Source organism: Thamnophis sirtalis, unplaced genomic scaffold (assembly GCF_051295495.1).
Source record: "Thamnophis sirtalis isolate CommonGarterSnake01/CBP01778 unplaced genomic scaffold, rThaSir2_p1.2 scaffold_7, whole genome shotgun sequence".
In the NCBI taxonomy this organism is placed as follows: domain Eukaryota; kingdom Metazoa; phylum Chordata; class Lepidosauria; order Squamata; family Natricidae; genus Thamnophis; species Thamnophis sirtalis.
In genome coordinates this window covers 78,154,701-78,176,692 of record NW_028261387.1, presented here as the reverse complement: position 1 = coordinate 78,176,692, position 21,992 = coordinate 78,154,701, and the positions used below count along the sequence as shown (strand labels likewise).

The 21,992-nt window shown below is 39.1% G+C and overlaps 1 protein-coding gene across 2 annotated transcripts in view; it reads left to right on the top strand.

Moving 5' to 3' along the window:
- The window catches only part of NFATC2 (nuclear factor of activated T cells 2), a 164,191-nt gene that overhangs the window by 106,340 nt on the left and 35,859 nt on the right, over positions 1-21,992 (top strand). For both annotated transcript variants that reach the window (XR_015697362.1, XM_014057931.2), the window contains exon 9: positions 129-812. Coding sequence is in view for 1 of the 2 variants with exons in the window: in XM_014057931.2 (XP_013913406.2) it covers positions 129-812 (684 nt within the window). In the remaining variant the exon portion in view is untranslated. The remainder of the gene's footprint in view (positions 1-128; positions 813-21,992) is intronic.

The window sequence follows — 21,992 nt, the reverse complement described above, 5'->3', positions numbered from 1 at the left end:
AGTAATATCTGAAAACTGAACAAGCTGAAAACTGATGGTGGGGAATTACAGTGTCAGAGTCATTCCTCTCTTTGACTGTCCATTAGCAGTTCTTTTAAAACTGATATCCTTTATGTGCTTTGTTCCAGTGCCTTCCATAAAAACAGAGCCCATTGATGACTATGATCCAAGTTTAATCTGCAATACAGTACACAGTGGTCTGAGAACAGTAACACAGCCTTATTATTCGCATCATACAATGGCCTCGGAGTCTCCTTCCTGTCTTGTGGCTACAATGGCTTCTTGCCAGCAATTGCATTCAAACCTCTCTTCTCCCGAATCTCAGTATCCTTCCCAAAACCCAGGAGCTATAATATATCAAAGAAGCAAGAGTCTCAGTCCAAGCCACCTGGGCTACCAGCAGTCCAACCTGATGGGTGCCCAGGTGCCCATCCCAGATGTTCATAGGTCAGTGCTTGTGCACACAGGATCACCTAGCCAAAGTTCAGCAATGCTCCATCATTCCCCAGCCAATCAGCCATCTTCTCCAGTGATCCATTGCTCTCCCACAGCCAATCATCAGATGAGATGTGAAAGCCATCAAGAGTTTCAGCATATAATGTGCAGTGAAAATTTCACCTCCAGTGGAGTGAGGCCCCATCAGCCTCAAGTCAACCAAGCACAAAGGTTAAGCCCAAGTTCTTATCCTACTGTGATTCAGCAGCAGAGAACGGCCAAAAATGGACCACCAGTAAATGATCAGAAGGAAGTGGTATCAGCTGGAGTCACTGTAAAACAGGAACAGAATCTTGACCAAGCTTATTTGGATGATGGTAAGCAATATATCTTTTGTAAAATGTTATTTTCTCCCCAGATTGACCTTTGAAAGGCATCAATTGGGCTTCCTCTTTCTTAAGGGGCAAATCTGTAGTTTGGAGAATACAAGCAACTGCATTTGCACAAAACAATAACCTAGAATTATAGGGTATATTGGCATGTTATTCATATACACAGTTCTGCTGGTTCATATTTCCTATTTCTCCAAATTGGTTTCTTCTGCCAGTAAAAAAAGAGCTTCAATATCTTTAAAATAATTAATGTGAAAAAGCATATTACCATGGAATTTAGCTCCACCACACAATAGCAATAGCACTTAGACTTATATACAGCTTCACAGTGTTTTACAGGCCTCTCTTAGCTGTTTACAGAGTCAGCATAATGCCCCCAACAATTTGGGTCCTCATTTTACCCACCTTGGAAAGATAGAAGGTTGAATCAACCTTGAGCTGGTGAGATTCGAATTGCCAAACTTCTGAGATGAGGATCAAGGGAGGATTCAGACAAAGATTAATAAATTAAGACCTCCAAGATACTCCTTTATCACATTATTTATTCTGGGACAAAATCTTACATTGTATTTTGAAAGCAGGGACTTTGGCTTAAAACTATTTAAAAAGTCTGCCATTTTTGAAATTCTCTAAATATGTTTGCCTTTGGATCAAATTCCTTGACTTAATAATAGTACAAACCTAATAAAATTTTATTTGTTTTAATGGAAAGCACAGCTTTACTGTTTAACTGCAATTGTCTAAGCACATTTAAAATACATCAGGATATGACTTGTGCCACAAATTAATTTTAACACCACTCAAACCATTATTATAAAGTATTTTATTAGATTTTTTATATTATTTGCTTTAGATATATTGACATGATCTCTATGTCTAATTATTGTTTTTACCCCTCTTTTCTGAGTTTTTTAAACATATATTTTACATTTTTAGCTTTGTATTTAATTTAATTTTGGGGAGGTATTTTGGATTATATTTTATTTTATTGTACCCCATTCTCTTAATGCTGGTCTTTTACTGTAATAAAGGTTGACTTGATTGCCCAAGCAAATGAATAAATTGGATAAAATAAGATACTAATGTTCAGGTTTTTAAAAACAATAGACCAAACATATGGATTCTGTGTTTGTAAAATTCTTTTGAAGCATGCTAAATGAAAAAAGAACTTTTTGTTGCTAATATTTTTACTGTTTTTTTTTATTTTTAATCACATTGGGTTCTTGGACATGTAAGTGGCAATGTGATTTTACCACTGGAATGGCTAGAATTGAAATTATTTGCCTTAGAGGTGGAACATCTGGAAGGATTTCAGCTCAGAATAGACATATTAAACCTAACATATCTATTCATAGTGGTATTATTACGTTCATGGTGTCCTTCCTACGCCTCCAAAATTTAAAACTATTTAATTAAATATTCTATAAAGGATGCAGTTGGCTTGTATTTTTTAAAAAAAATATTTATAGAGGCATATACAATCTGTTAAAAGCATCATATTTTTGCCAGGAATTCAGATATTTTCACTTAGGGGATAAATAGGAAAATTGTAATGAAATGTCTACCTCATACAATGCTAAATATGGCGTTATTATAAGCAAATAGACTTCTATTTCAGGATTGTTTTAAAAAGAGTAGGGGTTTTTTTTTTTGCCTTCTCCATATGAATAAATAGTGCTCTGAAGAAGATGATTATGAATTTTTGCGACAAATTTATAAAGTTTATTGTGTCTCCTATACTTGGTCAGTATTTCACTTCAGAACTCAATAAAATTCTGAATTGAGCAAAACTGAACGAAAGCTATTATTTAGCACTTCAGGTTTAAAAAAATGATATGTTCTTGGAAACATAAACCTTCTCTTATTACTTATTCTTCTGAAGAAAACTTTCATGGATTAGAGTTTGAATGAAGTAATTTGCTGACCTTTGGTCATTGAAAGGAAGAGTTATTTCCTAATACATTTGGATTGGTTCCCCTTTGTGATTTTGGATCTGCTTAAAAATGCTCATGAGGATTGACCCCTGGTGACTTTGGGAGCATGGATTTCAGAACATGTTCACTATTATGTTCACGTGTTCATCATTATGGTTGCTTACAGATAGACAGGTTCCTAACACTCTTGGCTTAAAAAAATAATAAGCGCCATAATTCATTCATTCTCTCTCTCTCTCTCTCTCTCTCTCTCTCTCTCTCTCTCTCTCTCTCTCTCTCTCTCTCTCTCTCTCTCTCTCTCTCTCTCTCTCTCTCTCTCCCTCTCCCCCTCCCCCTCCCCCTCCCCCTCCCCCTCTCTCCCTCTCTCCCTCCTTCCCTCTCCCTCCCTCCCTCTCTCTCTCTCTCTCTCTCGTGTGTGTGTGTGTGTGTGTGTGTGTGTGTGAGAGAGAGAGAGAGAGAGAATAGTAATGGAAAAGCTTCAGATAATTGCAAATAGGATCTTTCATTTACTGCATGCCTGCACATTATTTTGAACAAGGCAAGCGTTCATTGCAATAAACTGAAAGAACTAGGTGCGAACAGCTTGCATGGCCATGAGGAGATACTCTTTTTTTAAGGGATACTGGGTCAATTAAATAAAGTTAGTGCAAAAGGATTTTCAGATGGGAAAGAACTGTGTTGGCACAGTGGTTAGAATGCAGTACTGCAGGCACCTTCTGTTGACTGCTGACTGAGTGCAATTTGGTAGATTGAATCTCACCAGGCTGAAGGTTGACTCAGCCGTCCATCCTTCCAAGGTGGGTAAAATGAGGACCCAGATTGTTGGGGGCAATAGGCTGACTCTGTAAACCACTTAGAGAGCATTGTAAAAGCACTATGAAGCGGTATATAAGTGCTATTGCTATTGCTTTTTTTCTCCCATAGGAAAATAAACTTAACACATATAACTAAACATTCTTAGGACAGCTATCAGATGGAATATGAATAACAGATATTTGTGGGAGCTTATTTCTCCAGTGAAATTAAAATTGTTGCTGTAAGCAAGCAATACATGCTATTCTCATCACTGTCCAGATTCTGTATTTTCTGTTTTCTTCTCTCCCAAGAAGATTCAGTCTTTGTCCTTTTGTATTCTGATTCATTCTTTCTTTCTCTTTCTTTCTTTCTTTCTTTCTTTCTTTCTTTCTTTCTTTCTTTTTCTTTCTTTCTTTCTATTTCTTTCTTTCTTTCTTTCTCTTTCTTTCTTTCTTTCTTGTCATTGTTTTTGCCATTGCTAACTTCTCTTCTGTGTTTTAACTATTTCCCAGTCCTTCATAATTTCCCAATATTGTGTGGTAGCAATTTCTACCTTTAAATCTATACATTTTTGACTTCTACAAATTGGGTGTCTTTTTATTATGCTGGTTCTGAAACTAGAAGATACCTGAATGGGTAATGCTGCTCAGAGTTTATTCTTGATAAATACAATTTCTGTACAATTTCTCACTCAGTAAAATGGGCATAAATTACATTTCTCCCATAGCAAATCTATCAGACTTTCTTTTGAAAATTTGTCTCTCTACGTGGACATTCAGCATGCTGGAATGGCAGATGCCAAGAGAAAAACTGCATTCCCTCCCCACTTTATTAAATGGATAACTGGTGGATTATGAAACATATGCACTGATTCTTATGGCTGCTTTCTTTGCACAATTTACACAATGAACTTTTTCCTGGAAGAGTTTTAAACCACTTACAAAGGATTTTTTGAAAACAAAAATTCTCCACCCTATTCAAAGCAACATAAAACTTATACCCACTTGATCTTCACTGAAAATTTACCACTGCCATGCGAAATCTGGCAATGAAAACCAAGCAGGAAATTCATATGGTCTGTCTGACTCAGCACTATGATTGACAGCAGGCCTCCCAAGTCTCAGACATTTTTCTGGGCAGACTTTTAAACTGGAGACCTTCTCAACTTGCAAAATAGATTTTACATCTTTGAGTTTCAGTCTCTTCAAAAACCAGTCCTGTAATTATTATGAAATGGTTTAGGAGTACCCCTGGACTATTTTAGAAAGAAAACAAAATGCTTGGAACTGATCCTTTCTAACCAATTTAGGTTAACAGAGGCACAAGTACATTTGTCTTTCAAACAGGTGAATATTCAAAGGTAGATGGGCATCTGCATTATGATCATGCAAGTTTCGTTGAATCAGTGTTGTCCAAGGTGATCCATCAAGCCAAATTAATCGAGGGGTCCTTGGTGATCTCTGAGCTATTCTATTGAGCCGAGGTGGCGCAGTGGCTAGGGTGCAGTACTGCAGGCCACTTCAGCAGACTGTTATCTGCAGTTCAGCAGTTCTAATCTCACCGGCTCAAGGTTGACTCAGCCTTCCATCCTTCCGAGGTGGGTGAAATGAGGACCCAGACTGTGGGGGCGATATGCTGACTCTGTAAACCGCTTAGAGAGGGCTGAAAGCCCTATGAAGCAGTATATAAGTCTAACTGCTATTGCTATTGCTATTGAGCTTGCTTGTTTTCTTGCAGACATTTCATCACACAAACTAGGTAGCATTATCAGTGCTAGTAAGGAGTGCTGTCTACTGTCAGTTTGTATTCTAGTGGCTTGCCTGTCGGTGTTGATCCGGGTGATGTTAGAGTTTCTTTGATTGGGCTGTTTGCTATTGCAAACAGATTTTTGCAGATTTTTGATCAGGGTTTTGTTTACTTGATTGTTGGTCTGATGTTAAGCTCGGAGTTAATCTATGCTGATCTGGGTGCTGATAGCTGGTGGAGAGGATAACTGGAGTCTTTTTGTTCCTTTTTTGGGCTGGGTGATACTCTCTCTTGCATGGTCGGTAGATGTTGTTAATGTCTATACGCCTATTGATGGGAAATTAATAGAGATGTTGCTTCTTCCCATGTGATTTAACAGGCTGTTGCTGTGTGACTTTGCTTGTCTATATTTTCCCACAGACTGTGCTATATAGATGGTTACCGTGAAGAATGAATTCTCAATCAGGGCACCACCATTATGGGATTGTGGTTGGCAGCAGCCTTATTGCGTATAACATGGATTTTATTTCATTTCATTTCACTTTCTTATTCTTATTTTAATCGTGCCTTTCCTCCAATGGTGTCTGGCAAGTAAAACTATTACATTATTTTAGAAAGTGTTGGATAAATAACATTTATTGTTCTATATTCAGTAATGAGTTGGGTTGCACCGTTTTGAGGCACAATAGTGCTTTGCCTACGATACTTTTATTGCTCGTTATTGTCTAGGTATGGCTTCACTGTTGGCAACACTGTTGCCAACAGTTTCATATCTTTCAAAATAGAATGACAGAGTTGGAAGGGACCGTGGAGGTTTTAAAGCCCAACCCCTTGCTCAAACAAGAGACCCTGTACCATTCCAGAGAAGTAGCTGTCCATCTTTTCTTTAAAGCCTCCAATGATGGTGCACCCCACAACCTCTGAAGGCAAACTACTCCATTGGTTGATTGTTCTCACTGTTAAGAAATTTATCCTTAGTTTTAGGCCACTTTCTCCTCGATTAATTTCCATCCATTGTTTCTTGTCTTGCCTTCTGGGACTTTGGAAAGTCACAGAATTTCCAAAAATTCATAAAATTCACAGAAGCCTCACAGAAGTTTAAAAGGGTATTCCAAAAGAGTATTCCAAGTTCCTTGAATTGAAGGTACAATGCCCTCTATGTGCATTGTAAGCATTAAATAAGTATTAAAAAATTTAAATATCCCAAAGTCTAACATTTCTTTTAAGTTTTCTTCGGTACTACTATTCATTTGCTTATCCAATCATGTAATAACATATAAGCTACCAACACACACAGAAGCACACACACACACACACACACACACACACACTCACATACACATTGCAAACCCCAAAATGATAAACCCAAATTCAGCATAGGAGGAAGGAAGAAAATAAATTGAGCTACTAAAAAAAAAGTAGTTGCTCTACTGGTACTTCTTTGTTCTCGAATTCAGGAATCCTTTAATTGGTATAATACAATGCCTGCAGGCAAGTTTTGCTATAAAGCGTTTCCTGTTCAGAAGAACATACAAAATCTATTAAGAGAGCAAGAGCACCACAAAAAAACGGAACTTGAGCCTTGCTCAGAGTACACATTCACAATTTGTCCTTGCACTCCTCACGTAGAGGCTGTGTTTCAGAGTGAAAAATGTCTCCTATCTTTGCAAAATAATGTTGGGAAGCCAAATCATAGCACTAGCGTTGTGATTTTTGTGGGGAAACAGGTGTTCAGTCCTTTCATGACAAATATTTCCATTCTGTTGTCTAGACTAATCTCTCTATAGTGAATGGAAAGTAGATTTAAGGCTACAGTTACTATCACTAGAGTAGAATAGTGTAGGATTACAATATTACAATTAGAGTGGAAATTAAAACTGTCTTGGAATTGGATAAAGAGTTCTAAGTGAGGACTCTCCAATAGACTAAGTATGATGAATGGATTTGAGGATGAAATAGAAGTGAGGGAATACCGGAAGGAGTATTTAAGAGATTTAACTCAGTGGCTCAGTGGCTAAGATGCTGAGATTGTCAGTTAAGAAAAGTCGACAGTTCGGCAGTTCGAATCCCTAGTGCCACATGACAGAACGAGCTCCCGTTACTTCTCCCAGCTTCTGCCAACCTATCAGTTCAAAAGCATGTAAAAATGCAAGTAGAAAATTAGGAGCCACCTTTGGTTTCATGCAATTATAAGATATGAAGCCCTACATATTTCTAACAGCTGTCAGGATTGTGGTTTCAGACCTGATTTTTTCTAGCTTGCTTTGGTACAATTTTCATTTGCTCTAGTTTGGCTTCTCCATGTCCATGAAGTCTCTGTCCTGACTTCTTGTTTAGACTCTCAGTTTAGAGCCATTGCAACATTGGAGATATCCTACCTAATTTTCCAATCTTCTCAATAAAATGCACCTAATTTTAACTGTTAAAAATAGCCAAAATGGCAGGAATATAATCTATTTGTTTTGCCTTGCAGCCCTAAGAACTTAATCCTATAAGAATTGGAATATGGATATACAGCAATAGTGACAACATGCTGGGGGAGTCAAGCATAGACCAGACAGTAAAAAGTAAAGGATCCTTCAAGCACAGTTTGAGTCTTAATGACTTCATGAATAACTCTGTGTGATTTTCTGGGCATTGCCTTCTGATATATTTTTTTTCCCTACTTCCAAGCCTAGGCTACAATTCTGCAGACGTTCATCCAGAAGCCAGCCAGGTTTGAACCTGCCAACAGATTCAAATCAAATGGCTTTTGCAGCTATGCTGAATTATATACTTTTAGATTAATCTGTTTTACAAAATTGTTCAAAAGACAAAATAGTGTGTGGAATCCACAGAGACATTGCCAGCTTCCTCCAAGGAATTCAAAATGAGTTATTTCAACTTTAGGATTTGAGGACTTCAACTCCCAGAATCCCTCAGCCAGCCAGCTTGGGAATTCTGGGAGTTGAAGTCCACAAATCTTAAAAGTTGCAGACCCCTAGGTTGAAAGTAAGTGGTACAATAATTTACTCCTGTTTCATAGTAGCATGAATAACATTTTCTCCCCAAACCCACCAATACTTACAATTCTTTTAACTTCTGCCCCAACTATACAGTTGATAACAGGCAGTCCTTGCCTTAAAACAGTTCATTTAGTGACACTTTGAAGTTACAACAGCCCTGAAAAAAGTGGCAACCATTTTTCACACTTTGCAATTGTTGCAGCATCCCCATGGTAACTGGATCAAAATTCAGATGCTTGGCAACTGGTTCATATTTATGACGGTTGCAGTGTCCCGGGGTCATGTGATCACCTTTTGCAACCTTCTGACAAATAAATGGGGAATCCAGAGTCACTTAACAACCGTGTTACTAACTTAACAACTATAGTGATTTATTTAACCACTGTGGCAAGAAAGATTGTAAAATGGGGCAAAACTCACTTAACAAATGTTTCGCTTAGCAACAAAAGTTTTGGGCCCAATTTTGGTCATAAGTGGAGGACTACCTGTAATTCTTAGCTAGACAGGGAAATTGGATTCATTTATTTCTGGGCTTTAAAGAATAAGGGCTAGTGCCAGAAAATGTCTACCAAAACCTATGTTGATCTGACTAATCAAATCAACCTTTATTACAAAAACCAGCGTAACTCTTAATTAAGGAAACAGTATTATTTGCCAAGGTTGGAATTCTATTATAACTGAGAACTTGAGCATAGATGTTGGTGTCAAGGAGTAGTAAGTCTGGAGTCCATCTTTGCAAAATAAATTTGAAATAAAATTACACACCATTTTCCGTTCCATTTGCTGTTCATATTTAGGAGTGTCTTATAATATTTCAAGGCAGACTTCAAGTAACAGATATCTTGGAATGGTGTAGATCAAGAATGGTCTAGATAGAAAGCATAATATATACTTTCACAGAATGACTATCACAAACCATTTTATGATTTGCGGCCAAGCACAGTTCTGCTCTGCATCTCATCGAACTTACTAAGATGCCTTCTATTCTTTCTTACTTTCCTTCTTTCTAGTAAGGCCAACTCCTAAAGAAAGCATTTTATTTTCTAATGATACTTTTGGAGTCTGTCTGGGGCTCATTATCATTGCTGAAAATATGGGTTAGGCTGAATCTGCACATATCCAACAAGATAGGGACCCTGATGGGCAATGAGGAAGATGAACTCATAGGTCTGAGCATCAGAATGGACTTGAATTATGGATAAATTTGTTTCATTAGTTTGGACTGGGTGCCTGCAACCTGCAGCTCCGGAGCCACATGCAGCTCTTTGGGCCTTCTGCTGTGGTTCTCTGTCGGATGATCCCACCACTGGCTGGCCCTGCCCCTCACCCTCCCCTCCCAGTCACTCCTTGCCTGGCCTGAGAAGGTAAGGGCAACAGCGGGGGTGGAGGGGGGAGAGAGAGGGGAGGTCATGTGACTGAGTGGGAGTGAGTGACATCAAGTTGGCCATGCCCACACAGGTTTTCTGTGGGAAACGGCCCCAAATGGCCCGTGAGTGTTTAAGGTTGCAGGCCGCTGGTTTGGGCCATAAGCCTTAAAAGTAGTATTTGGAGGGAGTGAGCAGAGCAAAATGTTTGCTGATTGAGATTCTGTAGGCAGGAGAGCAGAGTGCTGGACACACCTCCTCAGAATCATCCTATTCCATCCAGTTTCTCCAGTTAAACCTACATAGGATTGCAACCTAACCATCCCGGCATATAGATTTCTAATCAGTTGTAAATTTCAGTATGAGTTACTATCAGCTAAATCCACATGGATTATAATCTTTGAGGCAGATTTCTTTGTGAGCCCTTCTAGTGTAGAAGACATTAAAAAAAGTGGCAATGGATATCCCAAAGATGCTTTTTCAAGAGGCAACTGGACTTTCTTGTTTTTTTTCTTTGAAGACATTTTACTTCTCATCCAAGAAGCTTTTTCAGCTCTGACTGGATGGTGGGGAATGGAAGGATTTATACTCCTTGCAGATTAGTCATTTGCATTCTTTTAGAGGGTCTTTTTTTTTCCTTCAGTAAATGTGTTTTTTTTTTTTTCCATTTTCATTTCGTACAGTCACATATATACTGTGCAGAACCGGGGCCATATAACATTAAACAATAAACACAGCCATTCCTCTTGTCAACAATACCCCCAAAAATACAAACCCAATGTACCACTTTGACCCTCCATACACCCTTTCTTTCGCCCCCCTCCAACTTTCCTTCTTCCCTCCAACATTCCCCTCTACCCTACTTCCCCTCCCCCTCTACCACTCCTTTTTAGAGGGTCTTTTAAGCACTTGGAGGTTTATCTCTGTCCTCAGAGATAAACCTCCAAGTGAGTAGTGCCAATGGGTGTGGAGCCTTCTTGGCTGCAGGATGTTTTTCTGCCCTTTGTCCCTTCACTGTTGAAGACAGGCGCAGGCTGTTGGGGATGAGTCCGTGTTGTCTGTCTCTCAAACTGAAGTGCAAATGGTTCCTGTAGCCTGCACTCTTTCTAGATATCCATTCATACTCCCACAGTCCAACCCCATTCAAAGTGAAAGACACCTTTGGGACAGCCATGATCTGGATGACTGAGAATCTCCATAGACTTTTAGCTAATCCCAGTGGATAGGTTCAAGGAGAGATCAGGCAACCATCTGTTAGGGATGCTTTAATTTGGATTCCTGCACCAGGTTAGATTTCATGGCTTTAATGGCCACTTTCAATTCCATTGATATGAGAAGTTGTGTCAACTAAATAGTTTTTACCTGTATATATTATTCCCCAATAATTATAATGTGGTTGTTGGGGGTGGGAATACTCCTTTCCCTAAAGGGAAGGTGGAGATAAGCTCTGGTAAATGCATATCTGCTCTGATTTTGGCTGCAGATGGCTTATTATCAAGAATGAAAAGCCAGATGTCTTAATCAGGGAAGCTAATTTGAAAGTTAAGTTGTTGGGGCTTAATTGAATCTGCTCAAACAAGCAGATTTTGGCAGTCAGCAGATTTGAGTAATAAGCTAAAGGAGTTGCTAAAAGCTGTAAATGCAGGATTTGTTTTTCCTATTAGTAAATACCTGCCCAGTGACAGGATTCTTTGCATGGTTCTTAGATGGTTCTGCAAAGGCTTGAGATATAATGACTATGAAATGTAGTTGTGAAAGTCCTTTAGATACTACAGTATTTAAAAATGGTAGATACATTTCTAGATACTCCAAGTATTAGGCACCTTTCAGTTGCTATCTAATTCAGCAATAGCAATAGCACTTAAGACTTATATACCACTTTACAGTGCTTTACAGCCTCTCTGGGTGGTTTACAGAGTCAACATATTTCCCCCAACAATCTGGGTCCTCATTTTACCCACCACAGAAGGATGGAAGGCTGAGTCAACCTTAAAATTATTCTGATGGATTTTCTGGTTACCAATGAAAAAAGAGAACAGATACTTGCATGCCAAAACGTGTTCAATATCAGACATTATGTATGAAATAAAGTTTTTTTTTAGCCTTTACTTAGTTGTTTTATAATTTATACCCAATAAGTTAATAGCATTTGCCAAGTTATACAGATACATAGAATGAGACTGATATTATCCAAACAAAAAAACACTCTTCTTAATAAGAATTCAGTACAGTTAGATGATTTACTATATTATGAGAAAATTAAGAGGCAGAAAATATATCAGGGTAATCCTGGGAAATTTTGATGGTGAAAGAGAGAATATAAATTCAAAACAGATTTAAATATTCTCAAACCAAGTTTTAAAAATAAGGGGGTGGGAAACCTAGTGGTTATTGTTTTCTTCAGAAGTGTAAAGAGAGGTACAGCAACACTTTTGCTTTCTTTATTTTCACTGGGGCTTCCATCCTATAAAGTAAGATTTAACATGATAGATGAGGAAGAAGGAACTTTCTTCACTGTAGTATCCATTCCAGTAAATAAACTTGAGTACAACTCGATGAGGTTGAAATCCCTACAGGATTTAATATTCTGTTGAAATTTTATTAATTGTTTAGAGTACAATAGATCTCTTTGATATGTTAATGTTACCTAGTTGTTACCTACCTGATTCATTTTTACCCATTTTTCTACCCATATTAAGATGTGTACTTATATATGCATACTTATCTCACAGACTACTCTGAATGATAAATACGCTTCTGTATAGCAATCTTCTCTTATATCATGTGACCATGATTTACTGATCTGGTTGAGTCTTGGTAGTTCAGAGGTCAGACTGTACAATATCTTAATTTTCCAAGTCTAAATATTCAACAATCTGAATTGTAGGTCCTCTACATATTTTGCTTAGATATCCAGTCTGCATGACATTGCTGTCATTGCCAATAATAAAAAAAGAAATCATCTATCAGTAAATCATACATTTTCCATCGATTTAAGCAATTCTTTGTGTAAAAAGAAAACAGTATTATGTTAGGGGAAGCTTTCTATCTACCCACAGCTGTAATTAACATGAACATATGACTAACTTTATTCACCAAATGTAGAGTACACTCTTAAACAGAATACTGTTAAGTTTCTGGAAAAACAAGAATGAGAAAGGAATATATTACTAAGGAAACTTCTATTTGAATGAGTGAAAGACTATATAGATATAACATCCTTCTTCCATCTGTATTAGAAGTTTTAATACTGCAACATGTCTACAACTAATTCATCTAGCTCAGTCATCTGCAGAAAGAATTGTGATCCCCAAATTAATGCACATTCTAATGTTTACGTATTAGCCAACCTCTGCCTGGTTTAGGTTATGTCTTCACAGTTTAGCAGGTTTCAAGAATGCAAGCTGCATACTTTCATTTCTTCAAGCTAGGGAGAAAGATTCGTGATCTGTGCATCTTCTTATTGGCACTGCTGGATAGGAATCCATAGATATTGCCATTCAGCAGGAAGCCTGCAGAAAGCTGTGTATTTCCCAGGTCAATATAATTGTGTCAACATTTGATCTGCTGGGAAATATTTAATTTGTTGATTACAATAGATCCCTTCCAGTAAAGAGATTCTGAGCACATTCAGGACTTTGTCCAATTTCTGTTTGCTAAAGAAGAAATGCAAGGACCGGGCTTCACACCAAGCATAGTTGTACTCCTTATTCAAGAATAGAACTCTCAAGCATGATTAGTGTAGACAAAAATGAAAACCATATATTTACAAAAATGTAATGCTATTAGTAATCTTTATCATTACATATTACATTTGTAGACTGCTAAGTGTGTTAGATTCACAGATGTTTGTGACAGCATAAAACTCAATTAAGACAATGACATAAATTTACCCCAAGCTACAAGGCAATATGTAACATCTATCAAATGAATTCCCTAATAAAATTAAAGTATTTGGATCCTGATGGCACAGAGTCAATCTCCAAAAGCCTTCTAGAACACTATGGTTTTTACTACCATCTGGAATTCCATCACTGAGAATAGCTAGCTTCTAAGGGAAGGCTGCTCTATGGGTCAGATGCGTCACACGTTGCCAACGCCCAGTTTAGCGAAAAGGGGGAAGTCCTGATACATCATGTGACGCCACCATGACGACGTGAGTTTGACACTCCTGCTCTAGCATATAGGCATTCTTCAACATTTAGAAAACTTTCGTTGGAGAATTATAAGCACGGACACAAGTACACACAACACTCATAGCCCAAAATGATATCATCCAAACTTGTGACATGTAATTCCACATAGCTGTTGAATGGAAACATCAAGAGTTGGTCTTCATACCCTGGAAGACCCTAGTGTTAGCCCACTAAAGGAAATACCGTAAGCTCCCAAATTATTAAATTTGGATCAAAAATGATTTAATGCTTCCATAATGAATAACTAGTGTTCCTCGTTCTATCAGCATGGGATTAATGTTTCATTGAACAAATCGGGTCCAGACATAGGTTTTTAATCCATATGCTGTGGGGAATCTTCTTTCTGATGTAGAAACTTTATAAGTAATTATTTTTATTTAAATCCAGCTTTAGTGATGCCATAGTGTTCTAATGTAAGAAGCATTTTTATATCCTGTGGAATTGTGTCGTTGTAGAACATGGGGCAACCCTTTGAAATCAAACTAAGAGACATTCCTTAAAATAAGGGACATGTGGTAATGCTAAATTAACATGGAGACTGCCACCAAGCACGAAATAATTTAAACTAGAAAGAGAAAAGCAAGCAAATACCTCCAGTATGAACTTATTTTCCCAATTTTCTATGCAAATTGAGTAGGGGCCAGTTAAAGGTAGGCTGGTTAGGTTGCCTTTGGTTTGTCTGTGTGTTTAATATAAAATTACTTCATCATCTATGAATGGATCAAGTCAAACATAAACCAAGAAGAAGGAAATGTATGAATGACGCCTCTCACATGTTCAATGTCTCACTCGGTGCTCATTTATTTGGGTGGTTTCAAAGCTTGATGGAAAGAGTGAGGTTGATTTAATACTAGCTGTGACATGCAGTTGTGTGTGTCTTTCTTTAAAAAAAAATTAACCAAATGTAGCTCAGAGAGACTAAGGGTTTAACCAAAGCCATCCAGGAGGAACTGCTTAACTCTTAACAGTCTCTAATGCATTCCCAGATGTTCCCTCAGTTTATATTTCTTTTAAGAAAAATTAGACTCAGAAAAAGGATAGGCTTTATCCTTTTCTCCCACCCACTCTTTTGCCCAGCCTCTTTCTGTCCTGGGACCTGGGATTTTTGGAGTAATCAGTCCTTCCCACAGCTAGAACAGTTGGGGATGGGGTGGGAGACTGTCCCAAAAATGAAGATATGGTGTAGAGGGTGAAAATGTTCAGTCTTTTTTGGGGGAGGTTACAAGTAATGTGAATAGAAGGATAACATGATCATAACCTTGTTCATGCAATGCAGTAAGCCATAATATGTTTTGCTTTATTGAGGCTTAAAGACTTGGGTTTTTTTAAAGCCTGACTTGGTTTAAGACTTAGCATGGTTCACGAATCCATTCAATATGTTACATCTGCTATGCGTTAACCAAACCATAACGTTTTTAACCTCAGTAGTAGGAGGCCAGGTAAGCAATCTGGCAGGAATACCAATGCCTTTGGCTGGAAACTATAAATTGCACATGTAACAATTGTGTTGAATTATCACCTCCCAGCGTGAAATGAATCATTTAATATAGTGCCACAAAAGGAAGAAATATTCTTCATGTGCATCTAATCAACCTGTAGAACATGGTGCTACGTGTTCTGATGTGAGCTGCTGGTTTAAATGGTTACAGAAGGGGGTTATATACTGTACGTTCCTAGAGGACACGCCTACCACTGGATATTAGTCTTAATCACCGGGTGCTGCTTCCAGGCACGGAGGCAAATCACCTATACATGCTAGATGTACAGGAATAACAATGGAAAAGGAAGGATGCCTTGATCTCCCATTTGTGGCCTAAGATTGGCCTAACCCTGATCCAGCAGGGCTAGTCATGTGTTCACATGTTGAAACAATGAAGAGAAATAGACATCGATGTTCAAAACTAGAATCACACTACACGTAGTCCTTGTTTGCCAACTGTTCTTGGAGTGATCATTCAAAGTTACAAAGGCACTGGAAAAAGAGATTTACATCCTTGAACTTACAGCCATCACAGGGTTACCTGTGGTCACGTGATCAGCTGACCTTCAACGAGAAAAATCAATGGGGAAGCCAACAGGAAATTTCATGTGATGTCATTGCTGAATGACTGTGTGTAAATTGATTCACAATCTCACCCAGAACTGATGTAAATAAGTCACGGTCACAAGATGTCTTACCTTAAAACCGCATAGATTACTAATGGAGTTGCCAGTCCCAATTGCAGTTGGAAGTGAGGACTACCAGTGTGTCATTCAAGAAATCAGTTGGCTGGTATGGTAACAAAACTATATTTTTTACAATTGAAACATTCCTTCTTTCAGCTCACTGCAACATCATAGTGTTTGTGGCTTTGACTCCAGTATCTAAGGGGCTGCCGCAGAGAAAGGGAGGTCAACCTATTTTCCAAAGCACCCAAGGGTAGGACAAGAAGCAATGGATGGAAATTAATCAAGGAGAGAACCATCCTAAAACTAAGGAGAAATTTCCTGACTATTAGAACAATTAACCAGTGGAACAACTTGCCTCCAGAAGTTGTAAATGCTCCATCACTGGGGTTTTGAAGAAGAGATTGGATAACCATTTGTCTGAAATAGGGTTTCCTGCCTGAGCAGGGGGTTGGACTAGAAGACCCATAGGGTCCCTGCCAACTCTGCTATTCTGAACTGATATCCTGCTTTTCTTTCAGAAGTGGAAATTAATGCACTTAGTTCTTCTGCAGTTGTTTTCCCCACTAAAAAAACTCTGTGGAAGACAAAGCCTAGGCCAAAGTCATCCTTTGCACTTGCCTGGTTGAGGATGGGCAAGTTAGTGAATGATAAAATGGTCACTATGAGAAATAAATTGCTAGATTATCCCGACTTTCTAGGTTTATCTTATGAAGCCACCTCCCCAACCCCATATACATCATCCAGCATTGTTCTGATGACTTGGACTTTTCCCTGAGCATGCATATCTCATTTTAAGTCCAACGTGGTATCACTTGTTCAACGATCAAGAGAGGAAAATAGCTTGAGGAGCTAAAGCTGTGAGCCTATCCAAATGCATCTCAAAGTACAATGATTCCACTAGCTATCCACCCTTGCTGAAAAGAATGGGAACTCTTTGTTGCCTGAAAAGAGTCCATAATCCACTGTCTTGCCTTTTGTTCATGTTGATTTGCCTCTGGGAGTGGCTAGCCAAGAGGGTAAGAAGAATCTGCCGCCAACTCTCGGTCCTCTTTTCCTTCAACAGAGCAAACTCTGTTATTTTTTAAGCTTCAGCTCTTTGAGCAATCATCTTTCAGGCAATCATCTGTGTCCCATTCTTCTCCCTCTATTTAGCCCAGTGAAACATGTAATAATTCTTCCCCTCATCCGCTCCTTTCAAACAAGCACCTCTGTTTCAGCCTCTATAAGAACACACTTATTCTCGAGTATAGTTGAGATGTACTTGAACATAATTTTTATATCCACTTCCCCTCTTTAAAAAAAAATCATAGAAAAAGAATATAGGAAATGGGTGTGGGCTGGAGATTGCCAAAACCCCTTTCAATAGACAACCGATGCCTTCAATCAGTGAAGTCGGGGGTGGGACGGGGTGGGGGCAGGACAGCTGCACATGTTTTCAAGTTGTAATCTCCACCAGCTCCATCCATTATAGTCAAAACTGAAGAAAGCTGGAAATTGTAGTTCAGCAGCATATGGAGAGCGATGGTTTCCCTTCCCTACGAGATAAAGGAAGCACATTTGTTTTTTTCCAGGAGTAGAAAATATTTTCAAAGAAATTATTGCTTACTTTGTCCTTCTATTGGCTCTGTTTGATCAGATTTTGCACATTCGAAAGCATTAAACACCCCTCCCTCCCAAATCTTGCAAATCTTATTGAGCAGAGCTAAAGTTAAATGAATATTTCAGCTGGAAGGAGGGGTGTTTTCTTAACCCATCAAAAGATAAAGTTTCCCTGTCCAGTTGTGTCCAGACAGCATTGTTTTCATGGTCATGGAGCCAGCATGGCTCTACACCAAAGAAGCACAAAATGCTGTTACCTTCCCACTGAGGTGGTACCAATTTATCTACTTCCATTTGCATTGCTTTTGAACTGCTAAGTGGGCAGGAGCTGCGGCAGGTTAACAGGAGCTTACCCCATTGCATGGAGTTCAAATCTCAAACCTGGGCTGTCAGCTCTGCAGCTGACAAGCTCAACATCTTTAATTGCTAAACTATTACTCTCCTCCTAGCCCATCAGGGGAATATTATGGCCTCAGGAGAAATTTCTTTGGAGCTTGCCCTAAGAAAAAGCATCCTGCTCATTCTACAAAGCATTTGGGGTGGGGGAAATCCATCGAACCATCCTCCTGATTTGGTTTCATCAAAAATATCCCCACCTACCCAACAGTACAAATCTCTAATCCTAGCTCGACCAAACTACTAATGTTTCAACAATATTGTGGTGAATAGATCAAGACGTTCATTTCCTCTTTTATATGTAGAAAGACAGCAGGCGATACACCTAGGGCTCATCTGGTTTATGGCAGGAAATTTGCATGGCTACACACTGATGCTTTGCACGCAAAACCCAGTGAGGGTTCTAGTTGAAATGAATGGAAGGAAGAGGATTTGGGAAGAAAGATGGTTTCCCTCATGTTGGGCTTGTGTTGCCCAGGAAGCTCTGGAAAGAAACTAGAATGCTAGAATCTTAGATTCAAAAAGGGAACCATTTATGCCAATCCTTGCTTAGCAATCCATATGACTTCCCAGTCAATGCTTGTCTCTACCTTGGCTTCCAGGAAGAGAAATCTGAGGGAAACTTCCACTGTGGGCTGAATGAAATATACACGCTATGGTGATCACCATAACCCATTTCAAAGAGTCAGGACAGTTATTTATTTTATTCATATTTAGAGAACTCCCATCTCCCTCATAGAGCAACTCTGGGCAGTGATACACTGATAATCTTCCTGGTTTTTAAAAAATTATTATTTATTATTCTGCCTTTATCACGTCAGAAGTAATCCAGGGCGGTGAACATACAATATTCCTTCCTCCTATTTTCCTATGAGGAGGGTTAGGCTGAGATAGGAAGGGCGTGGCCCACTATCCTCTTTTGACCTAATGTGAGGTTGGAATTCATAGTCTCCTGGCTTTTAGGCCAGCACCTTACACAAACTAATTTGCCTATTCCCCCTATGGGCAGAATTGCCTGTCCTTGGAGAAATACCATGGCATACCATCAGTTCCCAAAGGTGAAGTCCTGAGACCACTTAAAATGATAAAATAAATTTTATCAGATAAAGTGGTTCCATTGGTGTTAGGGTTGAGCCAGGAATAAATGTATCCCATGTACTTACTTACGTACTTACTTACTTACTTACGTACTTACTTACTTGTCAAATGTATATGACACAGAGGTAGTATTCAGCAGGTTCTGACCAGTTCTGGAGCGGAAAATTTGAGTAGTTCGGAGAACCGGTAAATACCATCTCTGACTGGCCCCATCTATTCTCTGCCTCCCGAGTCCCAGCTAATCGGGAGGAAATGGAAATTTTACAGTATCCTTCCCCTGCCATGCCCACCAAGCCATGCCCACCAAACCACGCCCACAGAACCGGTAGTAAAAAAAAAATTGAATCCCACCACTGTTATGACTGCTCATATGAATTAACTCTGGGTGGTGTACAAAACATTTTAACATTCTACAAAGCCAATTAAAACAAATTACAAAAATAAGACCCCAGGAATGTTACACATGATACAGTCAATGCGCAGGCTCCCTATTGCCAGGTGATCCCTGGGTTTGCTAAAAGACCCAGTGTTTTAAGGACTTTTCCAAAGGTCAATGGGATTGGAGCTAACCTCAGCTCAGGAGGAGTGAGGGTGTTTGAGAGGGTGGGTCCCATGCCAAAAAAGGCCCACATCCTAGGTCCCATCAGATGGAACTCTTTTGCAGACATGACCTGCAAGTTACCTCTTCTGCAGGACCTCATGAGATTGGCAAAGGAAATTAGGAAGAGTCAATCCCCCTAATATAGTAATTCTTTATTGGCCAAGTGTGATTGGACACACAAGGAAATTGTCTTTGGTGCATATGCTCTTAGTGTACATAAAAAGACAAGATACATTCGTCAAGAATCATAAGGTACAAGACTTAATGATAGTCATAGGCAGTGGTGGGATTCAGCTAGTTCGCACCTATTCTGGAGAACCGGTTGTTAACTTTCTAAGCAGTTTGGAGAACCGGTTGTTGGAAGAAATCTTTTGTTTTTTCACACTTTACAGGGCTAATCCTGTAAGGAAGGCAGGAAGGAAACATTCTGGTGTTGTTTCTAGCCTAATCTTTATTGCCCTGCTTACAGAAACTGCCCCTCCGGTTAACCCTTATTACCATTGTAACAACTAAGGCGAAGTGCCCATTGACCTGAGTGACATTGACTTGGCCATGCCCACATGATCACATGACCACCGAGCCCCACCTACCCAGCTGATCATTAGGGCAGAGAACTGGTTGGTAAATTATTTGAATCCAACCACTGGTCATAGGGTACAAATAAGCAATCAGGAAACAATATCAATATCAATCGTAAGGATACAAGCAACAAATTACAGTCCTGCAGTCATAAAGGGGAGGAGATGAGGGATAGGAATGATGAGAAGACTAATAGTAATAGTAATGCAGCCTTAGTGAATAATTTGACCGTGGTGAGGGAATTATTTAGTAGAGTGATGGCATTTGGGGAAAAACTGTTCGTGTGTCTAGTTGTCTTGGTATGCAGTGCTCTATAGCATCATTTTGAGGGTAGAAATTGAAACAATTTATGTCCAGGATGTGTAAATATTTTCACAGCCCTCTTTTCAACATGTGCTCAGTCAAAGTGCCTCAGTGGAAGGCAGGTTGGCAGTAATTGCTTTTTCTGCAGTTCTGATTATCCTAGATAACTGTACAACTAATTCTCAACTTAACGATCCTTCCTTTAGATACAAGGAGTGTTCAAAGTTACAACAGCACTGCAAAAAGTGACTTATGACCATTTTTCACCCTTACGACCATTGCAGCATCACAGGTCACATGATCAAAATTTGGACACTTGGCAATTGGCTCATATTTATGATGGTTGCAGTATCCTGGCATCATGTGATCACCTTTTGCAACCTTCTGGCAAGAAAAGTCAATGGGGAAATCAGATTCACTTAACAACCGTGTCACTAACTTAACAAATTCACTTAAGTACGGCAAGAAAGGTTATAAATTGAACAAAAATCGTTGAACAGCTCTCTTGCTTAACAACAGAAATGTTGGGCTCCATTGTGATCATAAGTCAAGGACTACCTGTATATCACGGCGTTTCTTGTGCTTTGTGTTGCAACAGCTGCCCATTGCAAACTTGCTTGGGTAAAATAAGGAGCAAAGACCGCAATGAGGGTTCCACTCTACCTGTGCAATTATTGGTTTTTTTCTAAAGACCCTCTCTTAGGTTGCTTGTAGCTGTTTGGGGAATCCTGACCTGCAGTTGGAGACTATTTTGAGAATATTTGCCTTAGCTCTTTCCCAAAAGGTAGTTTCTCAAACAGCACAAATTATTCTTCCAGTTATTCAGAGGAAAACGAGATGGTTAAGCCTGCAGCAATGTTTTCACCAGGAAAAGAAAAAAAAATGATAATAATGATTTTGGGACTAACTCCTAGTGCTTTGGAGAAATATCCTTCTGGGGTCATTTCCAAATATTTTGGGGAAAGTGTAGGTTTACTTGGCAGTAGTCTGCTACTATCTCATAAATTTATCATCATTTGGAGATATGTGTTTTATTTACTTAGTACATTCCTGTTCTACCTTTCTTCTCAAAGTTCACTGCAATTTTCCCCTACCCTTTTTAGCCTCCTAAACAATGACCCTGTAAACTAAATTGAAGCAAGAGTTTCTGGATGGGAGGGTGGGGAACATGAAAAGAGTGAACGGATAAGCAAACAAATAGTAAGGTAAAAGGTAAAGGTTCCCCTCACACATATGTGCTAGTTGTTCCCGACTCTAGAGAACAACTCTAGCTCATCTCCGTTTCAAAGCCGAAGAGCCAGCGTTGTCCAAAGACGTCTCCATGGTCACGTGGCCACCATGATTAAATGCTGAAGGTGCACGGAACGTTGTTACCTTCCC